The sequence below is a fragment of the Perca fluviatilis genome, chromosome 11 (assembly GCF_010015445.1).
Source record: "Perca fluviatilis chromosome 11, GENO_Pfluv_1.0, whole genome shotgun sequence".
Lineage (NCBI taxonomy): Eukaryota > Metazoa > Chordata > Actinopteri > Perciformes > Percidae > Perca > Perca fluviatilis.
The window spans coordinates 17,935,805-17,952,259 of record NC_053122.1 but is presented as its reverse complement, the minus strand read 5'-3'; the positions used below and the strand labels follow the sequence as shown (position 1 = coordinate 17,952,259).

The window sequence follows — 16,455 nt, the reverse complement described above, 5'->3', positions numbered from 1 at the left end:
ACTTTGCATTAAATTAGGAATCATAATAATGTTAGAATTTATATCAGTCACATCATCATGGCACTGAAGTATATGAATCAAATGGAAAATTGAAATATCTTATTGACTTTTAGAGAACAAGAGACCAATCTTGGATGTTAAAACCCAATTAACGCAGTAAAAAAAATGATTCCAGTGGTAATAGCCTTTATCTGTATTCAGAAAAATAAGAAATTACATTTAAAAATGTGACCCCAGAAATTATGAACTGCAATTACCGGCTGGAAACATGTCCTTCAAGAGCATGCCTCTCTATATAAGTGCAAATGAAAAAGGCAGTACTGTACCTTGTAGAGGGCGAAAGTACGAACGCTGTAAGTGGCCAACTCCACAGTGTCCAGCATGGTGACCTGGATCATTCCATAAGTCTCTGTTCCTCGCGATGGCCAGTACTGGTCACACTTCACCTGGCAGAGCGAGAGAGAGGGCACACTGTCAGGAGTGAACTGCCGCTAACATCCACCATGAGGCTCGTGAGAGGCTTGTAAGATCATACTGATTAACAAGGAGGGAACATTAGAGAGGTCAGATCAGAGGCTTTGTCCACTGTCTAATTAAAAACCGAAGACTCAGTCAGCTCCTGCTAAAAAATGAGCACAAGTGATTTGAGCATGTGCATCCATGTGTGTCTGCATTTGAAGCAGGCTTCAAAAGGGTATTAAAAAGCCCATTTTGTCTTTTACTGGCCTGCGATAATTTTCAATGAGCTAATTGTCGGGTGGTTCGCAACCCTTTGTCATGTATGCTTTTGGTGCATTTGTGATGATTGGGCGCTGCATTGTGGAGGAAGATGTGTCTAAAAGCCTGTTCACGCCTGCCGTGAAGGGACAGCAGGTCTAGCCACCTGGCTCCATATGTGCACAGAACTAAATTCCCTGTGAATGAGGCTAAAGATCCTCCAAACACTGGCATTGAGTGGCTTTGCTTCACTCTGTATATTTATGAAAATGACAAACTGCCCTTTGTCACAATTGTCACTTTACTCCCTCTCTTTGGCAAGGATCAATTGGCATTAGACCGAAACAAAAAAAAGGACTTTAAAAATGGTTGAACTCTCCTTAACTCAAACATTTACATGAACCCTTCCTCATCAGATTGATAATAGTCACTACTCGCTGTCCCTGGAGTTTGACTCCGGTTTTAAAACAGCAATAATAAGGCGTCTGTTCTGAAAACGTAGGGCAAATATGTCCTAAATTAGTGTTGAATAATTTGGAGTCAAAAATAGGCCAGACACTCATGCTACATTTGATTTTTCTAACACATAATTTAATAGTTGTTCACAGGGTCTGCAAGTATCTGGAGGTGATTAGTCACATCATTATCTAAACACTTGGCATAGCCCGTTGATTGGCTTCTGGGCCATAACAATTTCCTCTAATACTATGTGTCTTAAATAAGAAGATTAACCAATTTTCAATCTGACAGAGGCACTCTGAATAACAGCATGAGCTAAAAAAACAAGTATATAAGTAAAGATTTTCATTTCATAGAATCTCTCCAAGTCTGCTTAACTCTCTTTTTACATATGTAAACTGAGCAGATGCAAACTGTCAGAATTGCATGGACTTGCTGCTATTGATTTGGATAACACAAGAGGAAGCGATGTGGCGAGGGTAAGCTAATCATATTGATACCGCAGTACCGAGCTGACATTTGGAAGCACCTGGGCTGCCTCAGTGAGCTGGTACAAATCGACAAACAAACTGTGCTAAAATCCCCCCCCCCCCTTACATTTCACCTCCCCTGGTGACAGCTCCCATTCAGAGGCATAGGTAGACCTTGCAGGAGAAACTCAATTGTGTGATGGGGAACCGCTTGCAGTACAAACATATGGATTTGCAGTCACCATTGTAATGAATATCTCTGTGCTGTCTGAGGTTGGGTGGCATGTTCTCCCTCGCAAACACACACACACACACACACACACACACACACACTGCAGGTTTCACTATCATCTGCTTCTGCTTTGAACCTTGCTCTTACATGTCACCACCTGACCTTTTGCAGAGGACACAGACCCCTTATCTAGTCACACACACACACACACACACACACACACACACACACACACACACACACACACACACACACACACACACACACACACACACACACACACACACACACACACACACACACACACACGAGTGTGAGTAATACCTCTGGTCTCACTTCAAGTCCTGACCTTTTAGGGTTTCACTAACTAGTAATGATAATGCTAGAGGAAGCAGAAATTTGCCTGCTGCCGGATCTCATCAGATTTGTCAAGCTCCTGCTCTGTTTGGCCTAAGACATCAGTCTGGCTGTGTGGTGGGAGGTTAACTCACTCACCATATGTGTATGTCCTCGTGCATATGTGAGAGACAAATAGACACAGGATGTGTGTTTATGTAAAGAATATAACAGAAGTAATAAACACCATGTGTCTAATCAGGAATAGTTTTTTGTTATGTTTTGTCTACAGTATTAAATGTCTATTCATTATCAACTTGCAAATATTGTTTGTATGATGCAGTTTGCAGTCTGATGGGATTCATGAAAAATTTCACATATTAGATAACTGTAATTTTCGGGACTGATGCAAAAACAATTGAATCAATTCAATTCAGTTAGATGCCTCATATCGTATTGTGAAGTCATTTAAAATTTGTGACAGACATTAATATCACAGGCAAACTGCTATGTGTAATTTAAATAAAAATGTACTTTCTGTATAGCTGAGGTTGTAATTGTGATATACACCAGTGCTCAAGGGGTAATTACGTAAACAATTTTTTTTTAAAGCTGTTAAACCTTTATTTATATTGTATATGGAAACATCTTTCAATAGTATAAATGTCAGCAATGTTGATTAAAACTTTACAAGCTCAAGAGTGTAATTAAACACCCTCTTCTGATTTGGAAATTCCAGCTCCAAACCGTTTTAAGATACCCTGACATAAGTTGTCAAAAATGTTTCTACCCCCATTGGTGAAATGTGCTTTGGTTCTCTACGTCTCTCGCCATAGTGTTGGCAGGCCAATTGATTCTAAAATGTGTGTAGGAGGTGGGGACAGGCTGAGAGGCTGTTTCATTTCTCTTCAAGATCCTTATGTGTGGTTATTTTGTCCCTGTCCATGTACTGTATGTGCAGCTGTGAGTCTGAGATCAAAGCAGGAGAGCATGTTCATCTGTCACAGAGCTCTAAAAATTGCCTCTCAGACACACTAAATATATGGAAAGGTATTTGTGAGGATGTGTATATCCTCACTGAAATTGACTGAATGTGTAATAAAAATCATTTTATCAAGAATATCCGCGCTGCAAATATTCTCCAAGGTACAAATAAATGAGCTCTGACATACATACTGTGCCCACAATTTGCCTAAATGATTGATTGCATCCATAGCTCAAAATTAAAACAGATGATGGTATGTTTTGAAGGAATTTTGGAAATTATTTCACTTTCATTTACGATCCCTGTTACTTCCAGTCCTTAGTCTAGGGAGTCTCTTTCATGGCCCCCAAATGCACAAACATAAAGCACCATGCACTGGCAGGGCTCCATGCTGAGTTATCTTCTCCAAGGAATTCATGAGCATGATTTCGTGATGGTAATTAAATAAACCCATCCCAATTTTGAATCTCAAGTTGCCCATGTGCTCCTTTTTGTGCTTTTATTAGCTTGAATGTATTTTTAGGAGAACACGAGAGTTGTTGGGTGACAATCCTCTTAACTCCAACTTAAAGGACAATTCCGGTGCAAAATGAACCTAGGGGTTAATAACATATGGATACTAGAGTGCTGATCGGGTTGCATTTTTCTGTCCGAGCCCTGCCCGCATCTGACAGAGCCTGACGGGACCCATCGCGTCCTGTCGGGCTCGGGTTGGGTATCCGCACTCTAATGGGTACCGAGTCAACCGTTCTCTGGGATATGTTTTCATGCTAATCGAATGTGACCAGTTTTATGGCACACCGCTAATTAGCTTATAAAGCTAGTGGTCGGGGCATGCAAAAGTAAAAATAAATCGCTATTTCTACACCACTAACAAGGCTCAAAATAGCACCACACTTCCACTGTAGCATAATGAGGGTCCCTACATGTAAACCGAAGCATTGAGAACTTTGTAAGTCAGTAAGTTTAGTAGACAATTTATTTAAATTATAGTTTATAAAGACAGTACCATTTGGTATACAGGCAGGGGCCATCTTGGGAAAACAGTCATGACCAGTCGAACGACGAACGCCGTGTAACCAGTAACATAGCTCAAACATGGTGTTCGTCGTATAAGCTAATTAGCGGTTTGCGATAAAACTGGCCACATTCGATAAGCATGAAAACATATCCCAGACAATGGTCGACTCAGTACAAATGTCTTATTAACCCCTTGGTTCATTTTGCGCCGGAATTGTCCTTTAAGAGTTTTCATTACAAATGTGTGCAAACACAACTGAGACTCTCGATATGTATATCTATATCTATCTATATATATATATATATATATATATATATATATATATATATATATATATATATATATATATATGTCATGGTTTTGCAAAAATAAATATGTAGCTATCAAGTATTGAACTCTGAGCAGTTTTTACATAACGAATGAAATAGAATTGCCTTGATTATGAAAATCTAAATGTACATGTTTATAATCTAGCTGAAAATTGTTTTTATTCTCTGCAGAGTATATCCACGTGTTCTCATTGTATGCAAAGTTGCCATGGTAACTTACCAACACCATAAGTGGCAAACACTTCGAGGGAGGGCAAATAGGAAATAGTAAAAAGCAGTTTTAGAAGGAATTCATGGAGAAGATTTTAGAGATTGATGAAGACTCAGGAGAAGAGAAGCAACATGAAGCGATACTGTCCACAGACAACCAAAATATCCTTTGAAGTGCTTGTGACTTTGATCAGGCTGACAAATCCTGCTTTAAAGTAAGAGCGGGTGTCTATATGCCTTCAGGCTTTGTTGGGTGTAACTATACTTCCCCGGCATTGCGTTACATAAATATATACATATATCTGTCAGGAAACTAAATTTTTGGCCATATTTCAACTTTCAAGCACTGACTATCTGATACGTCTGATACTGCTGACTTAAATGCCTTTCAGTTTTACAAAAGAATATCTCTTTTCCTCCTAGTATAGCAAGTCTTCCCATTCATACCCTTTTGGTTGCTTTGGTTCGCAGTAGGGCAGCAACTAAGTTTTTCATTGTCGATTATTTTCTCTAGTAACTTGCACTTCCCCATAGCTGAAGAATAAAATCTGTTTTATGTCTGTGGTACAATCCGAAAGAGTCTTGCGGCAGCATTTCAATGAGTATGGACGCAGGAAAATTAAGATAAATTATTTAAAACCTAGAAAACAACACTTTTTAAATGCCTAACATTTTGATTTTAAAATGTTAGATTTTTTTCTGGGCTTTTTAAGACCCTGCACAAACCTTATAAGTTAGTCATAGTTACAACTTATTATTCTCAATTAAATATATAACGTATGTAATAAACCTTTAAGTATGAACATGTCAACACATCATTAAATCATAAAGAATTAACCGATATGGAATGAAGTCAGTGATTGTCAGCCTTTTATAGTAAATTACACTTTCTCTCCTTACCCGTGACTTCTCCTCCAGTCTGGTCATCATGATGATGGTGTGGGATCTTTGCTCCCACACCATCCTCCAGAAATCGCTCAGTGTCTCTGGCAGTGGCCCTTGTGTAGCAATGTAGGCATTCTGCTTTCTGTAGCCGTCGATGTAGTTGGCATTGATGTAGTCACTGCCTGGAACGGCTGTAACAAAGACAAGAAGTAAGGATGTAACTGATATATTACACAGTCTAGTTTATTTGATCTAATAAGGTTGGTCGAAAAAAACAGGGGTCAGATTGATTAATGAAAATGCATCATAAATCCCTCTGCATGGCAATTTCCTAACTACATGTTATGATGAACACTATATTGAAGCAAAAAAGTGTACACGTGCTTTGTGGTTAAACTGGGGATTTCTAAAGCAGCAGCTGCAGGCATACAAAATCCCTGTGGTACTTGTGAAGGTCTCAGGCGATGGCAGCCTCTGTCAATGGCTATCAGAGGGGTTGAGTGGTTACATGAGCTCTTACCATCAACAGAGGTGAGCACCACTCTGGAGTGGTCATAGGCAATGACGTTTGCATAGCGATTCTTTGGCTTGTTGACTTCCATGTTGGAGTTCTCCCAGGTAAACTGCTGGGCTGGATCAATAGACTGTGAGAGAGGGCAGGAAAGAAAAGAGACAGAAAGACAGTGAGAGAAAAAGAGTGGACAGAGAGACACAGATATAAGGAAAGGAAAAGAAAAAAAAGAAAATAGAAGCACAAAAGGAGGCTCTTGAGTGTTAGATAGATAAAATGAAGCAAGACAGGAGGGTAGGGCATAGGTAACAATTACCCTACTGTCTGCTGTCACCAATTCAACCGCAGTATACTATGGACAACAAAGCCTTTTAATGGAACATATACCAACATCATGTCTCTTGAAAAGCAACAGTGAAGTGCTACAGGTAAGTGGTTGTATACTGTGTGAGAGATTGTGCAGAGTCAAGCTATCAGTTAACAAAGTTCCATGTTGCTGGCTCCACTGCAACTACAGTTGGTGCATTAACAGGTTGATAATTTGCATGACATGTGATGCCTTGATTGCTAATGAAGCAGTAATATAAATGCAACTGTTTGGGGGATTTAAATCAACAAAAAAGGCCATTGTCCATAGATTGAGCCAAGAGAGCAAACATATTTCTCCAATTGTAAATCCAACAAGAAGAAAATATTCAATTTAGCTGGAAAATGAGTAAAGGTTTTGCTGAAGCTTGCAGCCAACCACAAACACACATTCTCTCCCTTTAGAAGCCCTATTGAATTACCTAATTCTGAGAAGTTACATGCATGACTTCTTGCGGTAACCATGATTCTTCTCATCCTCTGTTTTTTTATTTTCTCATCTTATATTTCTGTTGCCCAGTCCTATCTTGTATTTTTTTGTCTTGTTTTACGTCATTTGTCTCTCAGGCTAAGACGACAGTAGACTGCATACATATTGATCTATGGAGATATGCGATGGCCTCCCATCCCATGGCTCGATAATGTCACAGAGTCACTTGTTATTCTGAATCGATCCCTCTCTGCTCACACCGGAACCATGTCCACTAATTCCCCAGACCTTTCGCCTCGCAAATCCAGCAGGAGTCAGAATGACACCTTCGAAATTCCTTCACTTACTTAACGTGGTTGTAGCACTAATTTAATTATTAGTGGTTATCTTGTGTCAAAACGTGACAGCTCAAACATAATAATAATAATTATCATTGGATAATGGACAAAAATAAGGGCACATGGTGTGGCCTGGAGAGAGTGAAGATTAGGATCCTGGGGCCTCATTACAAAAAAATATCCTAACTGCTTATCTTGAGTTTCAAAGATAGGAAAAGTCCTATCTTCCTATTACAGAAGAAATTCCCAAACTCATGTCTGTGTCCTATCTCAGACCCAATAGCTTCTCTTAATTTAAGAAATCCTAACTATAATTGTAAATTTGATTCTTCAACTGGCACTGGTCCTGTCATGCCTGTATCTTTGATTAGAGTGTAACCGTCGGCTACTCGAGATGGACAAGCCGTAATACCTCTGGCTCTCTAGATAGCTATCATTGACAAAAAAAGACGGGCATTCAATTTTAGCTACAAGGAGTCGGAGGCACTAATCGTGTCGATGGAGGAGAGGAAACCCCACCTTTTTGGGAAGTTTTCTTCTTAATTATTGGCCAATTCAAAATAAATCGTCTTGGCAGTCAATATATACCCATTAATAAATGGTCCGGGAAATTTTGTGTCATAATCAGTTTGAGTAGCCTTTTAATCATTATATTTTGGTATTCATGTTGTTCCCCATCATCATTTTCACTGCCATACAGACCTTTTGGTAGGTATTTTAAATATAGGACAGGGTCTATGCCATCCTAACTTAAGTTTGGACGTTAGGACGGTTCTGTAATAGCTAAATTTCTGTCCTCAGATAAGAATCTATCTATCTAAGAATTTATCCTAAATGCAGTTCGGAAACATGTTTCTGTAATACCAAGAGTCCTAAATGTCATCCTAAACTGAGATAAGATAGGATTTTAGACTTCTGTAATGAGGCCCCTGGGTCATAATGTGATGAGCAAAATAGCATCTTTAAAAGATGTCTGGGGTCCTAAGATGCACATGAGTCAGGTGTGGTTTGCCATACTATTATATATCTACGACATTCCACTTCCGGGACTGCATTTTAGTGGATATAGTTTGTGGTGCAGATGCACTGTATTGAGGTGTTTCTAATACTTTGCCCACCCCCTTATCAGCAAGGGTTAGTCTATATCCACAACGTTCCACTTCCATGATTGCTCCGGTGCTGACTATCTGTCCAATCTGAGTTTTCTGTTGCACGACTAAAACAACTTTTGAACGTACACATTCCACCAAAACAAGTTCCTTCCCGAGTCTTTTTTGCAGTGTCACCGTGGCTCTGTCCGGCGCTTAGAGCACCCATGAGGACTGTAATTGGTTTAAAGAAATGCCAATAAACCAGAGCACGTTTTTCTCCCATCCCGGAATGCAAAGCAAGAATGGCCTTACTATAACAATCAAGATACGGTCAGTTAATTTGTAAATCACAAGTAAAGCAAATTGGCTTTCAATTGCTCTCCTATGACAACAGGAACTTTATAACTCTCACTATGTTGTCCTATGGCTATAATAAGTGGCAGCTGCATAGGTTAAAATATGGCATACAAGTTAAATACAAGCTTTTTCAGACTCAAAGTTTATTTCCAGAGAAAGCCATGTACATGCTATTTGTTTCTGAACAAGAAAAACATGGAGTGTTCATGCAAGACATTTTCCACTACAGCTCCAAATCAGCAGTAAGAGTACTGTGGATAGGCCTATTGCTGCTGATGAGCTCAGCACTGCCAATTTCTCTGTCCGGAGAACGAAGAGAAAGATTTTATTTACAGTCAAAACATGTCATATCCATTTGAGAGCTCAGTGAACACAGCAGGCACACTAGACTGATGACAACTAGCAAACAAGTTAGGTAGAGATGGTAGAAAAAGGTAAGAAGCAACGCCCAATCTCACTGACATACTGGAAATGCTTTCAAATGAACATAATGATGCTATGACGTCTGTAGCGTGATATTGCTTCCTGCTATAAAAAAGACTGTTAGGGGAGCTGCAGGATGCCTGATTGTCAAAATCTGCTCATTACCCATTGTGCTCATTGCTCAGTGTGATGTGGACTGGAGTTATTTGTAAAGGAAGTGTCAGGCCGCCTAAAAAATCAGGGAGAGGAAGTGGTGAAGCCTCTACAAACTCTGTGCCTTGGGGTAAGGCGCAACGGGAGCAGCCGGTGAACGTGACTGTGACGAAGCACCGTGAGCTCTGCCGCAGAGCCTTTGCTGGCACAGAGATGGTCGACCATCTGCCAGGCCATAGAGGGGGTCTTCCCTGGCTTGGAATGACTGGTGCAGAGAGGGAATGGGGCCCGGGCTGGTTGCCTGCAGTCATACAAGCCACTTCCCTGGCTTGATTCGTTTATACCAACTCAACAGGCTGGGAGGGTGATGTGCTGGAGAGGCACTGAGCAACACAAGAAAGCACTTAATTGAGTGCAGATTTTTACCAATGCCTAATTATCTCCCCAGTTAGCTGTTAATTTTAATAGTGAATCACATAAATATGTTTTATATATTTATATCATATTATATATCACTAGTCTTGCATTGCCAGACCTTCTTCCACAGCACTGCAGAGGAGGGTCTGGCTAGTCCACACAGCATTCCGGGATGGGAGAAAAACGTGGTCTGGTTTATTGGCATTTCTTGAAACCAATCACAATCGTCTTGGGCGGTGCTAAGCGCCAGATGGAGCCACGGTGCCGCTGTAAAATAGCCTCGGGAAGGAACTTGTTTTGGTGGAACGTGTACATTCCAAGGTTGTTTTAGTTGTGCAACAGAAAACTCTTTCGACAGATAGCACCATATATGGTTCTAAATATTTTTTTCATGTGAGAAATGCCACTGGATAGATGGTAGCGTGGTAATTTAAGTTGATAAACACAGTAAACACTGGACAGGGCAGATAACAGGACAGTTATAAAGGTTTTGGCTAGTGGTGATGCTCCGGGAAAGGTCATGAGGTCACCAAAATAAATTAGCTGTTTTTCTTGTGAGTGTGAAATTGCACAGCAAATGTCATGCTGTAAACATCAACATCTGCTGGTCAGAGACAAACACATAGGCAATCACATAACCTTTTAGGTGAAGGTAAAAAAAAACAAAAGCCAAGATCTACAGTCATTCCAAAAGCTTTGTTGGATCCATCAATGTGAGGAACAGAGCTGATTAGACAAAACAAATCGAATATTAAGAACAAATAAATAAAAGACAGCTCTTGTTTTTCTGTTTTCAAAGATTTCTCTCCTCTTCATCTGGCCTCGCTTTGTCCCCAAACCAACTATGTGCCACTTTAAATGTAAATTCAATCCCTTTTTTGGAGGAAGAACACTGACAAGAGATAATCCCTCACAGAGTTGCATTGGGGAGACCGCCTGAAAAATAACATTCTTCGGGGAAACATCAAGACGCACACAGATTGTTTAAGCAACTCGCCACCTGCTAGTTTTGTGAAAAAGCATCTCACAGCATTCAATGTTAAGTGTTGGTTTCCTGGTGGGATTGGTAATAGAGTTGTAAAAATGACTGAAGAATGTCTGTGAATGAAGTCTTCCATAATCCATTAGAATGCATGCATATGAGATCAGAGAGGCATAAACACAAAACTTCCTCCCAGACACAATAACAAAGAAATACATTCATATGCCTGAAAAAGAGGGAAACTGATACAGCATTAGTGCATGGCTCTTACCTCATACTCCTGGGAAAAGCGGAGGCCGTCGTTGGCCTTCAGTCGCTCTATGTGGTCAGCCAGGTCAATGACAGGAATGGGTGGGTGCTCCCTCATTCCTGGGAGAGAAAGAGGAGGAAGAGGAAGGGGGGAGAAGACAAAGAAAAGAGTGAGATCTAGCTGTTCCTAAATCAGACATGCAAATCGACTTACACAAACACTGGTTGGACCACAGGGTGAGTGAGGCTGCCAGTGGGACCATGAGGTGGCTGTGTAACGGTGAGGAGAGTGCACTTTGTTCAACAATGCATGAAGAGAGGGGGAGAAGGGAGAGGAGAGAGCGCACAAGTTGAAACAGGCTGGTGACATTTGGTGATATCGTCATGCTAAGTGAGGAGGACAGAGGTGGGGCTGGCACGGCGATGCACATGAGTGACTGGGTGAGCATGCTCCTGGAGGGAAGCAGGAGGTAGACATCGCTCTGACTCCACAACGCTCAATTGGTGGCAGAGGTGGGATCAGAGCAAGAACCCACAAGTCTCTACAAATCAGTCACACTGTCACTTCCCAGAGAGGAAAAAAAAACTGACTGGTCACCAGCCAAAACTCATTTCTTTGAAATTCTTTTTCCCTACAATAGACTATCTTTCGGCCCAGCCTGGAGCGTTTGGGCTGGATTAATTTCAAACAACCCCCCTGCCACTCTCTAGATTTCTCATCGCAGAGTTATTGGATGATTTATTGCTAATCTACCGACACAAATTCCCCTTGTGCCTCTGAACTTGGCAAGGCTCTGTGCTTAAAAGGATTGCTGGGAACTTGCCTTATGTGTTAAAAGTTAACTCTATGTGACACATGAAGAGCCTCTAAAGTTTGACATGGAGCATCATTAACCTTACATATAGCCTTTAAGTCACACAAAGATCAGAAAGACACTTTAAAAATATACATATTAACATTAGTGCCTTTGGTTGAGTACATCTGTATGGTCATGGGTCATGCTTTCAGATGAGCGACTGCTGCAAGCTCATTATTGCTGTAATGCTAATGGCTGGTAACTATGGCCACTGCACAGATGAGACCTGACCTATTACACTAATTTAATACTATCGCGCTGAGGGACCTATGAGCACATTAACATCAGTGCGTATGTGTTTGTGCATGTTCACCCAGGTCTTTTACAGCCATGTTGTTGGGTAAATGGAGAGTGAAGCCATAGATAACAAGGCTAATGTACGGCAAGAGTAACTGTCCGCACTGCTCAACTATCCATGAAACCATTTAGTCCTCTGCTTCCGCACCAAAAAAATGTTGTGGGAGGTTCATAGCCAAAGAGAGGACTTTGCGGCATCCTTGGAGCACCAGAGGCTACAAGCTTGTGGGCTTGTGATGTCTGTCAGGATTGCAACGGGAGAATGGGATCAGGAGCAAGTGAGAGAGGAGGAGAGACTGCATGTGTGGGAAATACACAGTAGGTGAGATAGCAGACTAACTTGGAGTGTTGGGGCAGCGATGAGAGCTGGGACCTGTGGAGAGAGGAAAGTGAAGGAGGGAGGAAGAAGAACACTCAATCAATGGGGATGGCTCAGGATCAGACCAGGGCCAAACAGTATCTGCAAATAACCTTTCAAGCTAGTTGGATTGCACAGCCGGTGGTCTTTGCCCTCTCAGGACAATTCAAGTAGTATAGTTTAGGTGGTTAAACACAATTGCATACAAAGCCTTACTTTAAAACACTCCCCTGTGACTGCTCAGTGTGAACTGCACTACTGTATAAGGGGCACTACATGTTCAGTGTTAAAGGAAATTTTCACGTTATTAGAACTTGGGTGTATTTTAATTGTTTTGGCCATTATTTTGATGGAAATCGGTGATCACATTATAATCACCAAAGTAATTACTGAGATTTGGAAACATGAATTGCAAGTGGTCATATGATTAGTTGTAAACAAGTTTTGCCAGATGATCTAAACCACTTTAATTGGAGGTAAAATAAAAGTAATCGCACCCGAAATGTTGGTAATAAACATAATAATCAATAATCATTGCACATTAAAATACTCCTCTGTGACTACCTACTGTAAATTGCACTACTCCATAAATGGCACTACATGCTTCATCTGAAGTGTCAAACACAAGTGATGTCAGTTAGGTATTTGCAAATACTATCTGAACCAGGTCTGTAAAGGATAAACCAGGTAGATTACTCATCGAACCACACGCCTGCTGCTGAAGTGCCAAAAGATGCAGCCGAGGTCTGTTTAACAAACCAACATGCTGGAGACATGGGCTGCAATCGGCTAGACCACTTGACAACAATCAGAATCAGAGCAGGAATGTTCACCTTCTGTGGGTGAATCAAAGAGAGAAAAGCTAAAAGGACAGAGGAATGGACTGTTCAATATTCGCTCAGCTCAACCTTGGAATCTTGCACGTATTCACGAGCCTTGGTGATTTTTGATAATAACCACTCTTGATGTAAAACAGCGAGGTGGAAAGGGAAAGAAAGAAGGAGAGAAATGTTGTCGTACAGAGAGAGAGAGGGGGACAGAGAGTGAGAGAGAGATAACCCTACAGGGGGAAATGGAAGACAAAAGAGGAAAGAGGTGGAGTGGGAGGATGGGAGAACAGGGTTCTTTTAGAGCGGCAGCACTGCTTAATTCCTCTGCAGGGGTTCAAAGGGGCTGTGTGTGTGTGTGTGTGGCGAATGGGATCTTTAATAACCCGTGAGAAGGGACACACACACACACACACACACACACACACACACACACACACACACACACACACACAGACACACGCACACACACACATAAATGTGCACAAACGTGTGTGCACTGGGGTTGACATTTTCTCTCAGCTCCATTGTTCCCTCCGCCTGGCTCACCTTGACATCAGAGGCAGCAGGACTCATTACCAGAGAGGAGGAATGAAAGGAGCTCACGGAGGGAGGAGGAGCGCGGACCGGGGGAGGAAGGAGGAGATCAGGAGGAAAAAGGAAGAAGACTGATGCTGAAGCGGGGACCCTGATACAACCCCCCCCCCCAAACCCCACCTCACTTCACCACTGCGCGTGGATGGAATCTAAATTCACTTGCCCATACTCCATTGATACCGTCCAGAGCTGGGTATGATGGTGAGCATGATTTATTTATTTTTTCTTATTGACCAATTTTTCTTTTTTCTTTTTGGTCCGATTTACAGCCTCAGGATAAATAACACAATAAGCAGAACACATGAATTTTGTACAGCAACACCTGCTACAAAGCAATAATAAACAAGAGATCCATCAAAAGAACAGGCAGGTGTTCATTGCAGAAGTAGATTGCTTTTGGAAAGACTAAAAAAAACAGAAAAATCATTCCAAAATGTAATATCTACCATTTGACACACAAGATATTAAGAACCCCAATTAAATGTATGAGAGAAGATAGGGTCATCTGATAAATTTTAGGGAGGATTTTCATTTTGGAATGAAGCCCTTTTAAATCCTTAGCAGGGTTCAAAACTAAGGGTTGCTCAATGGCCCGGAGCAAGTAAAACGCCACGTCGGGTGAGTAGCTATAACAATCCAAATTGCGTTCAGGCAAGTGGGTTGTCTTCATTCACAAAACGAATTACTGAAGTGCCATGATAAAAGCAAGCAGCATCTGGCTTGCATGGCAGCTAAGAGGGCAGCCAACAACCCTCAGGCAAGCAAATTGTTTTTCTTAAAGTTAACTTTGAACCCTGCTCAGTCACAAAGGCAGAATACCTATTTACACACATTGACTGAACCTGTACATCTGACTAAATTACTTAGTATTAAGACATTCACACAATACATTACAAACTTGCCCAATACAACCAACCTTCCTCAGTTTACCACTAAGCAGGTCAATGAGAGCAAATGGGGGCTGATTATGTGTTCGTGTAATTTCATAGTTATCATGAATTCAAATTTTTGTCGTAATTGTGATAGATATGGTGCTGTATTTTTCATTGCACTGTATTTTCAAAAAGTTCATTTTAAGGCAGTTGCTGAGGGTAAGCAGAGCATTTGTAGCCACATGGATGATTGTTAGACTGTCGTTTATTACCTGGGGTCTGGTAGTTGAGTCTTCTCATCTCCACAGGGTCAGAGGAGTTGGCCAGCAGGGAGTCTTTCACCCCACCGGAGTGCTCATCTTTGGGTAGGGGTGACGCCCGCTTCCTGAGGTGGGAAAAACAGACAATAAGGCGTTAACCACATCGTAATAACATGCTTAATACAATAGCTCTAACTTAGCCATCAATTCCTCAACCTAACTGCAAGTGACAATGACAGGATGATTAAGATTGACGTCAATGTTTCCTCTTTATGTTTAGGAAACGCACACATTTTCACTGTGTTGCACACTTGATGAGGTTAATGGCATAGTTAATGGTTCTCGAAACTAGTCCTGAGGGCCAGCACTTCAAGAGACACTAGGTACCAGGGCATTACCCCCATTAGTTTCCCAACTGAAGTTTAATGTGTTTGAAGAAACGCCGTCATTTTACTGGAGTGGGCTAGGTTGGGTTTGTTTGCTGCTGGATAGGTGACAGCTGCTGTGTGGGTATGTGTACATGTGCGTGTGTGTTTGAGTGTAGCAAAGATTTGAATGTGTGATTTTTGCTGCTGTGTGTGTGTGCTAACAACACATTGTGTTTACTGGCTTTCCAGATTGAGAGGAAAACAGGCGGATGCTGTAATTAGCTCATCAGCTGGGTGGCACAACACTGGGTAATTAGACCAGTTCTGCAGCACCTGCGCTGCCAGGCCTGGCCTAGCTGAGTCTAGCATAGCACAGAATAGAACAGCACAGCTTGGACTGGCTCAGCTCAGTCGACCGTAGCTTTGTCCATCAGGTGGAGAGAGGAACAGAAAATGCAGCCTGCCTGTATTCTAATGTTCAGACAGCCAGCATCTGTTGACAAACACACACAAACAGGCACACAGATGTATGCTTTCCCACCTCTCTCACTTTCACAACTACACACATTCACAGATACAGCTGCAGAATCACAAGCCTTCTGACTACAAATGGAAATGGGCGGAAGGAAGCATCAGGGCGCCCTGTGGAAATTTCACATCTCATTGCACTCCATTTGCAAGAGGCGAGCGTGGGTTTTAGGCAGGAGCATGGCCTTCTGTTGAAGCCAGGCGTGGTGAGAATACATAAAGCTGGTGGTGTACGCACAGCCTTAACCCAGTCCACCTCAGCCGCTGGGGCTTGGGCCTCACTGCCACCTGTTATCTTATGCTGCAGGGGCTTAAGCTAATGCTAGCAGCGTGACGGCTAATCTATGACAAGGATCTTTTCCTTTCCAGCCGAGAGCTGAGCCAGACCGTATCCGGTATTCCCAGAGATCACTGCTGGTGCTGGGCTGGACTGGGGGAGGGGGTAGAAGAGTTGGGCATCTGCGATCTGTTCTCCACACCCCTCATCTCTCGCTCTGACCTAATCAGATGCCAATCTACATCACACTTTA

General features: G+C 41.8%; 1 protein-coding gene across 27 annotated transcripts in view; it reads right to left on the bottom strand.

The window, feature by feature from the left end:
• LOC120567749 (receptor-type tyrosine-protein phosphatase F) overlaps nt 1-16,455 on the bottom strand; it is a 179,909-nt gene that overhangs the window by 15,434 nt on the left and 148,020 nt on the right. For 20 of the 27 annotated variants that reach the window (XM_039814731.1, XM_039814733.1, XM_039814737.1 and 17 more), the window contains 6 exons: nt 15,042-15,154; nt 12,456-12,488; nt 10,984-11,081; nt 6,165-6,288; nt 5,660-5,835; nt 327-446 (listed from right to left, as the gene is read on the bottom strand). In XM_039814731.1, the coding sequence (XP_039670665.1) occupies nt 327-446; nt 5,660-5,835; nt 6,165-6,288; nt 10,984-11,081; nt 12,456-12,488; nt 15,042-15,154 (664 nt within the window). The remainder of the gene's footprint in view (nt 1-326; nt 447-5,659; nt 5,836-6,164; nt 6,289-10,983; nt 11,082-12,455; nt 12,489-15,041; nt 15,155-16,455) is intronic. The other 7 variants (XM_039814741.1, XM_039814742.1, XM_039814744.1 and 4 more) reach the window with 1 other exon arrangement.